Source organism: Fusarium mangiferae, assembly GCF_900044065.1.
Source record: "Fusarium mangiferae strain MRC7560 genome assembly, contig: FMAN_scaffold001, whole genome shotgun sequence".
Lineage (NCBI taxonomy): Eukaryota > Fungi > Ascomycota > Sordariomycetes > Hypocreales > Nectriaceae > Fusarium > Fusarium mangiferae.
In genome coordinates this window covers 1,907,761-1,923,456 of record NW_024573921.1, presented here as the reverse complement: position 1 = coordinate 1,923,456, position 15,696 = coordinate 1,907,761, and the positions used below count along the sequence as shown (strand labels likewise).

Genomic DNA, 15,696 nt, shown 5'->3' with positions numbered 1-15,696 from the left:
CCGGACCATATCCTAACTTTCTAATGATCCCCGTCCCAATGCATGCATAGGTAAAAGAAACACTCACAAGGGTTCAAAGGTGCTGTTGCCCTTGGTTTTGGGACGACACCGCCTTCACAAGGTCTGTGATGGTAACAATCCGATACCCCTGCCGTTTGAGTTCGGGAAGAACAGTGCGCAACATGGGCACAGTCCACGATCTCCTGTCGTGGCAGATAATGATGGCTCCCGGGTGAGCCATGCTCAGAATATGCTTCGCGTTGGTATCGGGGTACGGTATCTGGGGGTCGTGGGGATACACACTGCCCAAGGTGATGCGAAAACCCTGGTTTCCCAACACATCCCGCATCCGCCTGTTGAATATTCCAGACCCTGGACGGAAGTAATTGTTGGGGAGGATCTGACCGTTGGCGGCGTATGCCTCGGTCAGCATGTCCTTGACGAGGTGGACTTCCCCCAGCAGCTTTTCGTTACTGAGTGACTTGGAGGGCTCATCATGCATGGCATGGTTTCCCAGCTCATGCCCTTTTGCAACCAATTTGACGAGCTTATCCTTGCGACCCTCAACCTGCGATCCTATGACAAAAAACGTAGCGTGGGCCTCATTCTCCTCCAGGACTTGCATGATATCGTCGGTGTGGGCGGAAGGCGCATCGTCGATAGATAGGGCGATGATCTTTTGGTCGGTGGGCTCCTCAAACAGGACGTCGGGGTACTTCCTCCGGAGCCAATTGATGAGGTATCTCGGAGGTTTGTAGACGCAATAGGCTGAGTAGAATGGGAAGATCAGGAGGCCTACGAGGACGAAGAGGGCTATAATGGTAGCCATGCGATTACGCCTGACCCTTCGCCGTAGCTTGGTGGGCAGGCGGAAAAGGGAGAATCTGGCCATTGGAGCATTGACTAGATGGTCAACTGCGGCCGCAAGTCCCAGAAACGAGACTCTGCAGCCTGCACATGCTCCCTCTTCTCAAGAGGGAGGGAGAGAGGGAGGAGGGATGAGAGGAGGTCGGTGATGGTTGTGTGGTGGTGTTTTTGTTGCTGTAGAGGTTAGATACAAAGAGACCGGGAGGCAGCGAAAAGGGGATGAGCATTCATGGTCACGGCGCCTCATGCAAGACGGGACCCCTCTACCTACCTTAGGTACCCTGGGCTGGCCATTTACGCTCCCGCTCGCGCTTCTGCAGCGTCTGTTTCGACCAATGAAAGACGAGCCTAGCGCCAAACCCCTGCGCTTGACGCGGCACAGAGAACCATCATTGGGGGGACGTGCACAGGGCTGACACCTACACAGCCCAGTGGCACAGTTGATCGTTTCTGAAAGCGCAGCAAGCCAAGCACATCAGTTACGCTTCCAGCAACCAGCAACCAGCAACCAGCTCCCAAGATTGGCGAAGGTTCTCAAGCGCCTAAACCTTGTTTCTCATCCTAATTTGAGCATTCAAGCGCGACTCTGGTTCGTTGCTCAGCCCTATCGCGCTTGAGACAGCCCCCAGGCCCTCTAAGCGATTGTTTCGGAGGTTTAATGATGCAGCATGTGGCTGCATTGGTACACGGGATGGCTGAATTAGCTGGCCGGTTCACATGTAGCCGATCGGGAGGCGCCCTTGCCGAGAGTACTGGGTATTAGTGACGATGTCAAGTTTTGTTGGTGTTGGGTTTTCATGATGCCCTGATTTTGGTGGCCTCCGAGACGGGAGTCATGATACTAGCTGTGAGAGACTTGTGATGGCTGAAGGTGTGAATAACTCCTGGGCATTTGTATCTGAGATAATTATGATCATAGAGTACCTAGCTATGCTCTCTGTTCCATGTCAACTGTTCTGTCTCTGGAATGTGTTCAGATTTAAAGCTGTCCCATAGCAATCCAGGTACTCTACTTGCATTGTGAAAAACCTCGTGATGCATCGACAGGCTCCCTCAAAAGTCTTGACAAGAGAACTGTTGATCAAGAATAAAACGCGTGACGTTGGTGAGTTCACTTTCCATAGCCAATTCGTCCCTGTCATTGGGTTGGGTTGGATGAGCCTCTATCCATGCTAGGAAAGCCATCTAATTTTGATACCGGAACAAGGCTAGCAACTTCGGCGGCCTGCGAAGACTGACGTCTTTTGTTTCCAATTCCCTGCATAACGTTCTGACTCTAGCCTGCATCCAGTAAGCTTGCTGACGGCTCCAGGGGGTCCCAGGCCCTTGGAGAGAATCCCCCTGCACGGCCACGATCAACTATCGCTGGGGTTCCGAGGAGCGGGCGTTTCTCATTGGTCGAAAGCTGCGGCCTCCCGGCGTCCCCGCGAATAGGGAAGCTTCAGCCACGACCGCAACTCAGTTGAAGCATGCTTGAGGAATTAGAGGCATCCAAACAATAGGAAGTGACATATGTCAAGGGATGTTTCAATACATCATGTTTACAAAAGATGCATTCAGGCTCAGGTTAATCTGCATATCCACTTCATTCACAGACAATTCAGTCCATAGATACCCAGTTCTATTTGACCATCGCCGTTACCAACTCTCCACTCAAACAACTTACACGCAATTGACCAATCACCAACGACCTCACTCTCAGCAACCATGAGTCGTCGACAAGACCACCACCACTACCAACACCAACACCAACACCAACAGCGCAACTACGGCCAAACCTATAACACAGACAGCTCCAGGAACTGGAGTGACGAGGCCGTCAGAGGCAGCTGGGATTCCAACTACCAGAGAACAACATCAGCCAACACATCACCAAGAGACCAGTCCCAGGCCTGGAGGCGTCCAAGTCCCCAGGCCTACGACAGACGCCAGACCATGGTCAACCAATGGCTCGGCCAACAGTACAGCCACGACCCCTCCAACGTAGTCGATGCTGTCTCTGATCTCACAACTCCCACGACATCTCCGGCCTTTAGTGACTCTCCCACATTTCCCTCTCGAACTCAGGAAGCACCTCCATATCAGACACATGCTGTCGCCAATGACTTTCTCGCACCGCCTTTGAGGACTTCTATCCCCCACCGACCGCATGATGGCCACTATCCCAATGCCCCCCCAGCTTCCTCTCGAGGCTCTACATCTTACCGCCTTGACAACAGATCCGTGGACTATCGACACATGGAGCCCAGGTCGGCCGAGCAAGATCTTCGAGGAGTTGGCTCATTCGCCGACAGAGATCGCTCACGGTACGTCTATAACTCCCTAATAACAGGTAAACACCACTGACTTATATCTCTATAGCCGGGAAGTCAAGTACAAACCACTCGGCAATTGGTTTGGCCTCTGGTTACCTCCTCAAGAATGAGCTTGGCCACATCAACACCCAAGATTCGACACCACTTCAACTTCAATGCTAAGCAACGATCCCAAGCGCTCAGCCACAACTTTTGGCCAAAAGGCACCGAGAAGAGAAGAGCATAGTACTCTTCATTGCATCTCGACTTCTCTCGTTCTCATTTCTTGTTTTCCTCTCCTCTTATCTGCTCTTCTTTCTAGATTTCTCTCTCTCTTCTCTCTTTAACACACAGCCTGACTTACATAAACACCTGGGTTACGTTGGGTTTACATGTCTCCCCTATTTTGTATGGCATTTCTTCTTAGATCGGACAGTCACATTCCTTTGATTGTGTTAGACCAGTGTTGTGATCTTTTCATACAAATCTACCCTCTCTCTCTTCTTTCTGGTCTGTGTATATCTGATATATCACGACATTCTCTGTCTCATGGACGAGCCATTCAAACAATGCAAGCCATTGTAGAGGATATCCATTTCCATGATGCATTTTTCATTTTCTCTATAAACAAAACGTTTCTGTTTTTTCTTTCCTTCTATCCAAAAAAATGACTGTCTGTTCTAGTTCTCTATCCCCTTCATTTACTGACCCCCCTTCTCCTCTTCCTTTCTCAAAGCCTCCAGGCCCTGGAGCAAATCGTTCTTGAGATCTTCAAGACCTTCAACACCGATGCTCACCCGTAAAAGTCTCTTATCAATCTTAGGATCTGTCATCGCACGCCACTCAATCAAACTCTCAACACCACCCAAGCTAGTGGCATGGTGGAACAACTCCAACTTGGATGGCAGTCGCTTAGCGACATCTCCATCGCGAAGATACACCGAGAAAACAGGGCCATAGCCATTGGGCATCTGCTTCTGTAACCAACTACCCTCGATTGATGCTTCGGGCTGGAGACTGGCGTGCTGGACACGCTCAACGAGGGCGCCGATCGCAGATGAAGGATCACGCTGCTGCTCAGCCAACCAGGCAACAAGTGCAGTAGCTGTAGCACTCTGGCGCTGGACGCGGAGCTCGAGAGTTCGAAGGGAGCGGATACCCAGCCACCCCTCCAAGCTACCCATAACAGAACCAAGGAGAAGGCGGTCGTTGAGGAGACTACGTTCCCAGTCTTTGTGCTTGCGGTTGACAGACAGCGTACCGCAGAGCATATCGGAGTGACCACCAAAGTATTTTGTACCGCTATGCATGACAACATCAACGTCATACTGGAAAGGATCCTGCAGCGGAGGTGGTGCAAATGTCGCATCAACAGTCAGGTAAGCCCCGGCTTTCTTGGCCTTTTCTGCATATGCTGCAAGATCGCGTGCCTCGCCAGTAGGGTTAAGGGGCGTCTCGACATGAATGACATCGCCGGGCTCGAGGTCCTCAACAGCACAGTCCAAAGGCAGTTGCTTGAGACCTGTCAGGCGAGAGAGAATGCTGATCACTCCGTGGCAGCCGTGGTAGCCATCTCCAATTGCAATGCGCTTAGGGTTCAGATGGACCAACATGGCGTGGAAAGCAGACAGACCAGAAGAGTAAGTAATTGTCGGAGCGCCAATGACGGATGTGAGAATTGCCTCGAGACGAGTGGTGTTGGGGCCAGTTGCCCGAGAGTAGACATGAGAGTCCAGAGGGTTATTGGGCTACACAAGTTTAGTAAAATTTCGTCATGGGAGAAGTCAGAAAGCTGTCAGTGGGCTTCATGTTGGTCTTGGGTCGACTCCAGTCATAAGATTCCCGACCATCTGGTAGTCTCTTCTGGAGACACCTGCAGCAAATCAAAACAAGGAAGCATGCACACTTACATCGGTATTATCCCAGGCCTTTAGTGCATCAGGGTCATTGCTGTACCTGAAAGTCGTGCTGACATGCATAGCCGGCGCAACGGCTCTGTGTGACTGGATGCCCTCGTCGGCATGAACTGCACGGGATGCCAGTGACAGCCCGGCGAGGGAGCTATCAAGTCCGGTCCGGGCCCCGGCTGCACCGTCCGGTACCGCCGAGACGTCCTTGAGGTTGGTAGGAACTTCGTCAGAGGCCATGATCTCCGTCTTTGTGCTTTCAGTTGTTTTGAGAATTTGATGGAAATTTGTAAAGTTGATTGATATAGTTGTAGTCTAGGTGAGGGGCAATCTTTGATACTAATAAAGACTGGAGTGTTATTAGCCCAATTGGCACGTCCCCAATGCTGTTGACTCGCAGAGAACGGATTGCGAAGTTAAATTCGGCCTCGTCTGCTTCTATATCTGCTCATGCCTGGCGCCCTCCCAGTGATAGAGCGGGGCCTCTAAGGAATCTAGCAATGACAAGCACGCAATAACAAGTGGATGCAGCTGTTGGAACAATATCTGCGGTTTCTTTTACTGGACTGCCTCCGTCATCGGCTATATTACCACGCCCTATGGCAAGATCTTGCCGTGCTGAATATAAGCTCAACCATAATTATCCAATCAATATTGCATCGACTTTGACAATGTAACACTAAATCAGTTTCTCGTTGAACTCAGACATCCACTCAGTTTATACTTCTGTAACCGAGGCCGAGAGTTTATAGCTTATGATTATAACGTCCTCACCGTGATGACCAGCAACCACTCGAAGCCATTACGCAGATGCATAGTACACTGAAACATGTATATCTTCTCATTATCATTACGTAGCTCATATTCGGTCCATTTCAAGGGACACGACCCCATAGCAAATATTGCTCGCCCCTCTGGGCATTACAACTCCACGGTCAGCCCACATTGCTCTTTGCACAACGCACTCATCCAATCCTTGATTCTCCATCAAGGTATACCCAGGTCTCATAGCGAATGCAATTCTAGCATTATCCCGACCTAATCAACCGAAAAACGCCGAGAATATAAATGAAAACTCCAGGTATCTCTAATACAATGTAGAAGAACAAAATTTTGATCGTGCATCTCATTGCATTTCTTGGCCATCGGTTGAGACAGTCACCTTGGGGGATGCGTTGTCCATGGGAGTGAGCTCCGAACCTTGGCCGCTCTGGGCTCTTTTGCGACCATGCATGAGGAAACGGGATACAGTAGGGTTGCTCGAGCTGTCCTTGTCGGAGAATTTCGAGAAAAAACCCCGCTTCTGAGGCTGTGCCTGGGGAACTGGCTGCTGCTGCTGCTGCTTATGGTCGTCCAGTCCTACGTCTTCAAAGCGCTCCTCGGCGGTTGGTGGCTGCTCGAATGATCGCTCGACCGCAGATCTAGGTAGTCGGGGAAGACGTGCTGAGTCAAGGCTCTGGCGTGTTGGGAAATCGCTGTTGGGCATTGGCGATCGTGCAGAAATGTCCTGTTGCTCATGTTAGTCGTGCGCTAAGCAAATGCGAAGGATATCTGATTTGACGGATATCAGATTATAGGAGATACATACGAAAGATCGGCGGTAGGAATCAAAGGACTCGCGGGAAATAGAGAAATGTTCAATGTCGCCGGAACTGCTTCGAGTATCTGTCGAGTTGCGGGTTGAGAGATACTTTCGAGGCCACTGGCCCTTTTCCTCAGTAGGTGATGGCTTTGCGACCGTTAGCTTCAAATCTTGACATTTTGCACGTTGGGGCTAAAAACGACTTACAGGAAGATAAACGCCACTGTCGTTGACAACTGTTGCGCAAAGACAAATTAGCCAAGTTCCTCTGGTCTTGTGACAAGATGCCAAATGCGCCTCTTCATGACTTGCCCCCCACTGCGGAGGTTGAGGGGGAGGCCATGAGAGACGGGAGGCGACTAGGGTCGGTTGACATACCGCTCATCTTGTATTCGCCATTGTCGCGACCTTGACTTCGAATGCTTAAAACGGGGGTGGACTTGGAGCCGACAGTATCGACTTTCTCGAAGCCAGGGGTAGAATCAGGACGTTGGTTCTCATCTTGAATGATAACACTGCCAGGGCGACGAGCAAAAGGGTTGCGGATAGGCATTGCGAAAGACAAGCGGCGGAAGCTGTTGATGGAATATTTGATTGTTGGTATATCAGAAGATGGTGTTGTTGAGACAAGCAGCCGATTGAAGTCCGGAAAGGTGTGATATGTACCACGATGTATTACAGGCACAGGACAAAAACGAGATGGAAGGAAGGGAAATATGACATCGAGGAGAGGGAAGAGGAAGGAAGGAAGGAAGGAAGGAAGGAAGAAGGGAAGACGAGACGGAGGACGGGTTTTGGGGGCAGCCGATGTTTAAGTTAATTGACTTTTAGAGCCGGGGACGACGACGGGGAAGGCGGAACCCCAAGATGGGAATGGATACAAGGTAGGTAGTCTAGGTATTGGAAACGGGAAGGGGGAATGGGAATTGGGACTCGTGCTTTGCCCAGTTAGAGGACGAATAGGAAAAATTGAAACATAGAAACAGCCTGTGGATCGATGCTAAGAACTCTTAAGTGGGCGAGATGTGTGTGAGACTTGGCGATTACCTAGTAGAGTGAGAATTGTGATTGTATGTATGTGTATATGTAGGTATGTGTGGATAAACGAATACGTGTGTGCGTGGCACCACCGAGTCGGGTCAAATCCTCGCTTTCGAAGAGGGTGTGAAACATGAGATTAGTTAGGGACCGAAGTGAGAGTCCACAATGTATAAGGGTGATGTTGAGTCTGAGAGATGGTTGAGAAGGGCCTCGGCATCTTCTTTACCATTTGTTTTGCCTTTACTATCTATCCATCACTCATCATTTTCGAAACATAATTTTCTACCGATTGACAAAAAGAAAAGGAAAAAAAAAAATAAGCATCAACTATTTGCACTAGAGGCCTAATAAGCATTGCTTGCCATTTGAGAACCGCACCGGATGCTGCTCTGCTTGGCTGGGCATTCCAGCGTATTGTAGGTACACACAGCACAGCCATCTTACAAACTGCATGTCAGCCGAGCATCGCCAGCAGATCAGCACAGCACTAGGGTCAGGTCCCAGGTTGGCCCTCCCCCCGGAGTTCAGGGACTTGATTGACACCAACAATTGCCAAGACTGGAAGGGTTAAACGCTTACCGTCATCGGGTCCATCGTCCAACAACGATCCTATTGGCATGGCACAACAACAGCTCACACACCAGGAATCGCAACAAGCAAGATCCGGGCCGCTGATAATCTCCAATACGACACACTGTGTTGAGATAGCGATGCTGGCGGCACGATACAGTAAGTAGATCACCTGAATCAAGGCCTGCAGCAGACGGAAGGCATCCTGATCGACACCTCACCAACCAAGGCAGACTCCCAGAAGAGATGGCAATCATGTCTGCAGTTAACCCGGCGCGGCATCTGTCCCGAATTTGGCAACGTTGCGGCACCCCGTTCCGTTTCTGTTCCAAGATAACGTGCCTGATCCTGTTTGGGATGGTGAAAGTTAGATGTTGGAGGTTTGATGGTCTGGTCCCTATGACGACTTGGTCAAGGTTCCCTGATTCAGGTCCAATCCCGCCAAGACTCTGTTGTTCAAGGGCTCATTGATTCCAAGTTGGTGGTCGCTAACGTCAGGTCTTGATGTCAGGACTGATTTTGACTATCTCTTTGATTGGCCATCTTCCCATACGTGCAGACAACACTTTTTGGTGGTGATACTTTCTGATTGCAACAGTGGTAAAGTGGTCCAGAGCCAATGTCCGGGATATCCGAAGGGTGGATCGATCCTCAGAACAGGCCCCTTCTCCCTTGAGAGGAACCGAAAAGCCGATCCGGCCTTCAATCGGTGTTGCCAGTGACCCACTAACACCCGGCCGATTTCAAGTCCCGGGCTTTCATTGCACCCGACGCCGATGGTGACATGATTCAATTGTAATTGGGCAGACTAACATCTTTAGACTTTTTCTCAGCTTACTGTTATGGCTTTCTTTTCGAAGAGGCGGGTTAGATGCTAATGTAAAAATTGTTCCCATGACTCAGGCGAGACAACACCATATAGCTTGCTTATCTCCTTGCAGTAAACACCCAACATGCATACCTACCTTACCTACCTCAGGAGAGGCCAGAAAGTTTAGGCGCTTATTCCTAAGAGACAGAAATATTTGACCAAGTTAGCCTAGACTTGTATGACTCTTTGGTGGGTTTGTTTTGGAATTCTCTCCCAAGTCCTAGACTTACTTGCTCCCTGGGGTTTACCTACTTATTTATTTATCATGAAGTGCCTCCTTAAGACTCAACTGAGCACTCACGAAGTCACATATGGGATACAGTTTAAGCATGCTAATAGACTAACCTCAAAGTGCCTACCTTACCTCATGCTGCTTCAGAAGACACGTCTCTCCCCTCACGTTTTCTCGTGTAACACGATAACTTGTGTCAATTTGGCTGGAATCTGTTGCTACCCGAAACATGTTTCAATGTTCTGAAGACCAGACCAGACTAGGGTGACGCTTACCAGCATACAGATGACGGTTAATGGAGTGTTTTAGTAGTTTGTCTATTGCGGATTTCCTTCTGATTGAACACCTGATACTATATCCTTGGCTCATCGTCCCATGGATACCAAACAACATGGACAAACGGCCTTGATATCTTGCAATCGGTTACACACTTATTCTCTCCCATCTAGGTAATCTGTCCAGCTCGGCCTGACCATGTGTATTCAAGAAAAGCTTCGACGCCTCATGGAGGCTCGCTAGCCCGGTATTGAATGGTATCTTCCTTGAGTTGGGCATGTTCTCTAGACCTCAGGAAAAGTCCTTTTCAACAGGCATATTCTGTTCCATTTCGTTTAGTTACCTAGTACCAGTTAAGGTGTTTACCGAACGGCACAGACGGGAGCTGCTGGTTCATTCTCCGAGTGACACTGGCCACTGCCTATCCGCACCTGCCTACGGATGTCAGTGAATATTGGTAACTTCCAGACGATTCATCGCACTTGCACTCCCAACAGTCTCGATCAGCAATGACACGTGCTAATCTGGCTATGGCACTCACGAGGCTCGTTTTAGAGCTTGTCTTTCTTGTTGCTTCCTTGCCCGAATCCGTTACCACGCATCACCCCATTCACTCTCATTTTTGGAACCTGGATTGCCATGTTACAATTTTGGAGCCTTTCAAACATCCAGATCGTCCGAATGTTTTTGTAAAGTTGAAGCATATTCTGTACTCTCTTTCCTTGGAGCTCTGTTAGTCTTCATAGTATCAAGTCTCATGATGACTGCCTTCTTTGTCGACTGGGATCTCTGGCAAGAGATGACTTTCGTACGTACATCTAACTATCCATGGATAATTTGACTTCATAGTCCTCTTCGAGGACACCTGCAAAGTATCGTTTCAAAGACTAACTGCAAGTCGTAGGTTCTTGGGTGCTGCATCGTTCTTGTTTTCGCCATGGGACTTGTGAAACTATGGTGGTCTAACCGAGCCATACGCCGTCTTGAGATTATCGACGAGGAGAAGCGCGCACGAATCTCCCTCATGTCGCGTTGTGGCATCGAAAACATGCGACCTCCCGAGATTCCTTTCGGTGTTCGTGCTATCCTGAGCGGCGTCGAGGTGGAGGGTATCTGGATCTCAAGGCCCAATTCGCCTGGGCCATGCCAACTCACACCAGTAGCAACTCAAGTTGGTCGCCGCATTAGAATATCCAAAGGAAAGGGGAAAATGATAGACATAGGTTTATCAGAATGTCTATCAGACACACTCGACCCCGAAACTTCGCCAAGTTACCCAACATCTACAAAGACAAAGACATCTCAGCAAGATGGTATTGCTTCAACAGAGGGCATCCAGTGCCAACAAGAACATGTCAGCTCAGCTAGTTCAATGACGAAAACTCAAGTTGACTCGATTGTCCGACGGAATACGCAGATAAACTGCACCCGCACCGGTTCTAGATTACCTAGCAGTTGCAACGATGACTTCATTACGCCAGAACAAACACCACCGGGATCTACCGTAAGCCAGACAGAAGCTTTCGAGAAGGGGAAAGGACACTCGGTATCAGACACCATCTTCAGTATAGAGCAGCTAAATGCCTTGCCACACGTGAGAAAGCCATCGACGGGAAGCATGGCAATGCCAAGCGGGCACCCCAGAGTCCTCAGATCAGAGAAAAGGCGATTAATATCGGAATCGCCAAGCAGTTAGCAAATCATCACGAATTCTTGCAAGTGCCCAATTGCTTTGATTGTCATTGAGGTGCTATCCAGTTGCTTTAAATTTGTCGGGGCTCCGCCGTAAATCCGTCGGCTCGTTCCCGCGGGATCTAGGGTCTTGGAACGACATCGGTAGCCAGATCTAGTGCCATCACATCATTCAACTCTGGAGAACCAGTGCCCCAAGATCTAAAAGCGCGGGGAAGATCATTGGCTAATTGTATAAAGGCTTCCAAGATATCCCCGGCACCTATTGATTCCTTTACTCCCTTAGAATTAGCTTCTTGTCTCATTGAAGATACTTGAATACCAACGACACATTGTCCAGACACCTCGAGCTGTTCAAGAGTAACACCAAAAATGACATCTCAGATTATTCATGATATTGCAACGAAGGGCTTTGATGACGCTCAGTCTTATGACGCGCACCGGCCCTCTTACCCCCCTGCTGCTGTCGCCAGTCTTCTGGGGCGTCTCGGTCTTGAGGGTCAATCTGGACACCATATCCTAGACCTGGCAGCTGGCACTGGCAAGTTCACTGAGCTTCTGTCTGCCAGGCCGGAAGGGTATAAAATCATTGCCGTAGAGCCACTGGACTCGATGAGAAACACTCTTGTTGCCAAGAAACTCCCCAGAGTGGACGTTCGGCCAGGTACGGCAGCTGAAATGAAGGACGTGGGAGACGGATGGGCAGACGGCTGCATTGTGGCTCAGGTAAGCTAGATGCCTTGTCTGGAGAGAGCACTAGTCAGCTAGAAATCAGACTGACATTTGAAGGCATTTCACTGGTAAGTCGCTCCTCAAAGGACTATCAATAGGCCCTGACCAGGTCCAAGGTTTGCCACAGAGGAGTGCCTTAAGGAGATACACCGGGTGCTCAAACCTGGGGCCAAACTGGGGTTGATCTGGAATGCCGAAGAATGTAATTACATCCCAGTTGCCTTTCGTCGCTTCCGGAGTGACTGATAACAGACCCAAGATAATCGCCCCGAGAGCTGGCCAGCCTCTACAAAGTGGGAACAGGAGCTCAGCGAGCTCAACTTCAACGAAAAGGCGGACAACGAGCCTCGTTTCCGACACTTGCTGTGGACAAAAGTCTTCGAACGTCAAGCCGAGGCAGAGAAGCCATTCTTTTCCACGCCCATCGAGACCGAAAAAATCACATGGTCGATTTGGTTGACCCCTGATGCTTTGTGGGATAGATTCGATACACTTAGCTGGAACAAGCTTCGGCAAGGGGAGGAGCGTCGACTATTTAGAGAGAAGTTCGACAAGATCATCAAGGAGGGCGATGCTACGTTCAATGAGAACGGTGAGGTTGAGCTTCACGGGTGCACTTTCTTTGTCTGGACGTCACGTTTGGATGGCCCAGAGTGAAGAGGATGTAGAGATTAGTTTCATCATAAATCTACATGTAGAGACCGACCCGTCTTTCATTGTTCAGGACCCATCATGAGTCTGCCGAAATATACATGACTTTCAGCGTGAATTAGCAAGATTTCTGCCCATAACAAAGCGACACTCACCATTGTTTCCTCTCACAAAAGCGTCACCGTATTCCCTACGCTTCTGGCCATTGACATACTCGGCTGTCTTTTCCAGGGCAATGTTCATGTAGCCATCCACAGATTGAAGTTCGCCTATGAGTATTAGCTCCATCCTACCTGCTGTATCGTCGCACGTGAGGCGCTCAGCTGCATCGTCAAATCGATGAGTGAAGAGGTCAAGACTCACCCTTGTAGACAACGCCAGAGTTGAGCTTGACAGTAACAGGGTTGCCGATGATGTCACTCAGGAAGCTTGAAGGGTCTTTTCCCTCACCCTGAGAGATAGCGCCGTTCTCCATCGTGAAGACTTGGGGTTGCGTTTGGAGGTTGGCGGTTTGGGAGTTTCAGGGTGTCGTTGGTGGTTTATGATAATAGATCTTGGATAGAGCTTGTGGAGTTGTCTGGGTCTAGCCTGAAAGATTGATGCCTTGTCGTGGCTGTTAAGGCTGGAGTCTTTTCGCACTGTGGGGCATCACACCTGCTGTGAAGCCGCCTAACGTCCCGTTACAGCGGCACGTAGCGGTGGTATTTTTAGCGGGCGAGGTCTCTATTTCTTGCCCAGGCAACCTCCATCCCACCACTTCCAGGCGCGTAAAGTGCAAAGTGCGATTCGAGCCTTTCAACGAAGGACCCGTCCAACCTCCAGCTTCATTGTTCTTGATTACTTTTAGACCCAATCGACTGTCCTGTATCGCTTTGCGCGCGCACCTGTCGCTTTATTACTCTACAAACTGAGCGAACAACTGACGCTTTGCTATCATCGAAACTTCGTGCAAGCTAATCAGAGGCTCTTGACCAATATGAAGAAACTCCCCTTTAAGCCCACCGCGCTGCGCAGGGCAGCGCCAAAACCAAAACCGACACAATCTGAGGATTCCAAGGACAGTGATGACGACGGCCTCTCTCTGTTCCGCCGCTCAAAGGAGATGGCGCCCATCATGGCAGCTGAACAGCAAAGGCGTTGGAAGAGACATAGAGAAGCTGAGCAGGAAGCTGAGCGCAAACGACTTGAGGCCATTGGGGAGAAACGACCGCGAGAAGACTCCCCAGATAGCGATGGGCCCACCAACAAGGACTCTGGCCCCGAGGTCAGCGACGGTCTACCTTCCTTACCTGCACGGGTGGAGGGGACTCCTGTTACCGACCAGCAGCTAACACACGACGGAGCTAATCGCACCAGGTATGCTTGCTAACCAGATCGCCTAACATCGTGTTCTGATTCGTTTAGTGAACTTGTCACTCCTCCTCCCTCAAAACGATCAAGGCTTGACTCAAGCTCGGCCCAGAAGCCTATACTTAGTTCGCAACTCGACATGGACGAAGACCCTTTCCCAGACGCATCGCCAACTCGAAGATTGGGGCCGATTCATAACCCCCCTACTCCAAGTCGAAACCTGAAGACAGAAGGTTTCAAACCACAGGCCAAACCAAACACAGATCCCATAACGATTGACTCGGATTCGGAATCCGATTCAGGACCTCCCAAGCCCAAGACCGACCTATCATCGAAGCCGGGAAGTAGCAGTATCGAACTTGCGGAGCGGACCTCTAAGCCTTCTAAGGAACCAAGCCCACCACCAGTGGAGGAGGATGAGTTTGCAGAGTACATTCGCAAAGCCGAAGAGAAACGCGCCCGCCAACAGGCCCTTCAGGCTAACAAGTCTGAGGAGCAGTCCAAGGACGCCTTTAACATTTTCATTACCAGCACGATTCCTCATACTGTACCCCTGCAAGTGAGGTTTTCATTTAACAAACCTCTTCGCATAGTTCGAGATGCGTGGGTCAATCACCAAATAAGGAAGGGTGTTTCCATACAAGCAGACGATGTGACTCTCACCTGGAACAGCAAGAAAGTATACAACACTTCCACCCTGGTTGGCCTGGGCATTCGCCCAATCGGCAATGGGCGTGCTGTGAGCGACGGTCAAGGGTCCGCAGGCTTCAGAGAGAACATGTCTTCGATAAACGTGCAAGCCTGGAATCCGGAACTCTTCCAGAAGATGGAGCAGGAGCAGGAACTCCAGCGGAAGCGTGACGCTGGTGAAATTTATGGTGAGGAAGAGGAGAAGCCGGCCGAGAGAATCAGGTTCGTGATCATGCTCAAAGGACGGGATGTTGAACCGCTGGCTTGCAAGATTCTCCCCGAGACAACCGTGGAAACGCTCATCTCCTACTTCCGCCAACAGCGTAATGTTGGTTCAGATAAGCAGGTATCTCTTTGGTGGGATGGTGAGCGGCTCGAGGAGCACGTGGAGATGCAGGATGCCGAGATCGAGGCTCAAGACACAATCGAAGTGCATGTTGATTAAAGCGAGCTCAGTCGTAGCGCGATTTCTTGGCATGACAGGTGGAAGCGGACGACGGCGCTGAAGGATATGACATGATACCCAGGGAAACCCCTCTTGAGAATTAGCTCTGATGATTTTACCATGCAATTGATGTTACTCATTCATTGCTCATTTGTTATACTTCGATAATCAGATTAATATTCGAATCTGGCGCATCTCTTGCCGCCTCTATGTAATTGACCTTGGCTGTCTAGCTGCAAGGCTCTTCCCTATAACGCCTCTATTCAACCAAGACGAACCGGGCACCCGCTGCCTCGGTGTTAACAAAACCCTGGTCCCAAATAATGCAAATCTGCCCTTGGATAGTAGTATACATCATTCGCTGCCTGTGTTGTTGGTCCCAGCGACCGCAGCTTGATTTCTAGTATCTGGTATCAACCAACCCCATACTCCATGAATGCTAAAGAATACAGATAATAACATGGGCTATCTGCAGGTTTCCTGTTCCCTCTAAGAA

The 15,696-nt window shown here is 49.9% G+C and overlaps 8 protein-coding genes across 8 annotated transcripts; 4 read left to right on the top strand and 4 right to left on the bottom strand.

Annotated features, from left to right (window-relative positions):
* Positions 1-73: 73 nt before the first annotated feature.
* Positions 74-892, bottom strand: FMAN_01128 (uncharacterized protein; the record flags this gene model as incomplete). Its single annotated transcript, XM_041831274.1, has 1 exon — positions 74-892. The coding sequence occupies one exon, from the start codon at positions 890-892 to the stop codon at positions 74-76; it is 819 nt and encodes a 272-aa protein (XP_041676464.1).
* A 1,682-nt stretch (positions 893-2,574) lies between these two features.
* On the top strand, positions 2,575-3,292 carry FMAN_01127 (uncharacterized protein; the record flags this gene model as incomplete). The annotated part of the gene is made up of 2 exons (XM_041831263.1): positions 2,575-3,173; positions 3,229-3,292. The coding sequence occupies 2 exons, from the start codon at positions 2,575-2,577 to the stop codon at positions 3,290-3,292; spliced, it is 663 nt and encodes a 220-aa protein (XP_041676463.1).
* A 570-nt stretch (positions 3,293-3,862) lies between these two features.
* FMAN_01126 (related to cystathionine gamma-synthases) lies at positions 3,863-5,308 on the bottom strand (the record flags this gene model as incomplete). Its single annotated transcript, XM_041831252.1, has 2 exons — positions 3,863-4,909; positions 5,072-5,308. The coding sequence occupies 2 exons, from the start codon at positions 5,306-5,308 to the stop codon at positions 3,863-3,865; spliced, it is 1,284 nt and encodes a 427-aa protein (XP_041676462.1).
* An 886-nt stretch (positions 5,309-6,194) lies between these two features.
* On the bottom strand, positions 6,195-7,203 carry FMAN_01125 (uncharacterized protein; the record flags this gene model as incomplete). The annotated part of the gene is made up of 4 exons (XM_041831241.1): positions 6,195-6,575; positions 6,657-6,797; positions 6,858-6,886; positions 7,029-7,203. The coding sequence occupies 4 exons, from the start codon at positions 7,201-7,203 to the stop codon at positions 6,195-6,197; spliced, it is 726 nt and encodes a 241-aa protein (XP_041676461.1).
* A 3,197-nt stretch (positions 7,204-10,400) lies between these two features.
* On the top strand, positions 10,401-11,386 carry FMAN_16016 (uncharacterized protein; the record flags this gene model as incomplete). Its single annotated transcript, XM_041831230.1, has 3 exons — positions 10,401-10,448; positions 10,545-11,144; positions 11,207-11,386. The coding sequence occupies 3 exons, from the start codon at positions 10,401-10,403 to the stop codon at positions 11,384-11,386; spliced, it is 828 nt and encodes a 275-aa protein (XP_041676460.1).
* Positions 11,387-11,704: 318 nt separating this feature from the next.
* On the top strand, positions 11,705-12,721 carry FMAN_01124 (uncharacterized protein; the record flags this gene model as incomplete). The annotated part of the gene is made up of 4 exons (XM_041831219.1): positions 11,705-12,058; positions 12,122-12,132; positions 12,181-12,266; positions 12,324-12,721. 4 exons carry the CDS (start codon positions 11,705-11,707, stop codon positions 12,719-12,721), a joined length of 849 nt encoding a protein of 282 aa, XP_041676459.1.
* A 73-nt stretch (positions 12,722-12,794) lies between these two features.
* Positions 12,795-13,190, bottom strand: FMAN_01123 (uncharacterized protein; the record flags this gene model as incomplete). Its single annotated transcript, XM_041831208.1, has 3 exons — positions 12,795-12,820; positions 12,871-12,984; positions 13,079-13,190. The coding sequence occupies 3 exons, from the start codon at positions 13,188-13,190 to the stop codon at positions 12,795-12,797; spliced, it is 252 nt and encodes an 83-aa protein (XP_041676458.1).
* A 501-nt stretch (positions 13,191-13,691) lies between these two features.
* Positions 13,692-15,200, top strand: FMAN_01122 (uncharacterized protein; the record flags this gene model as incomplete). The annotated part of the gene is made up of 2 exons (XM_041831197.1): positions 13,692-14,071; positions 14,120-15,200. 2 exons carry the CDS (start codon positions 13,692-13,694, stop codon positions 15,198-15,200), a joined length of 1,461 nt encoding a protein of 486 aa, XP_041676457.1.
* Positions 15,201-15,696: the final 496 nt, after the last annotated feature.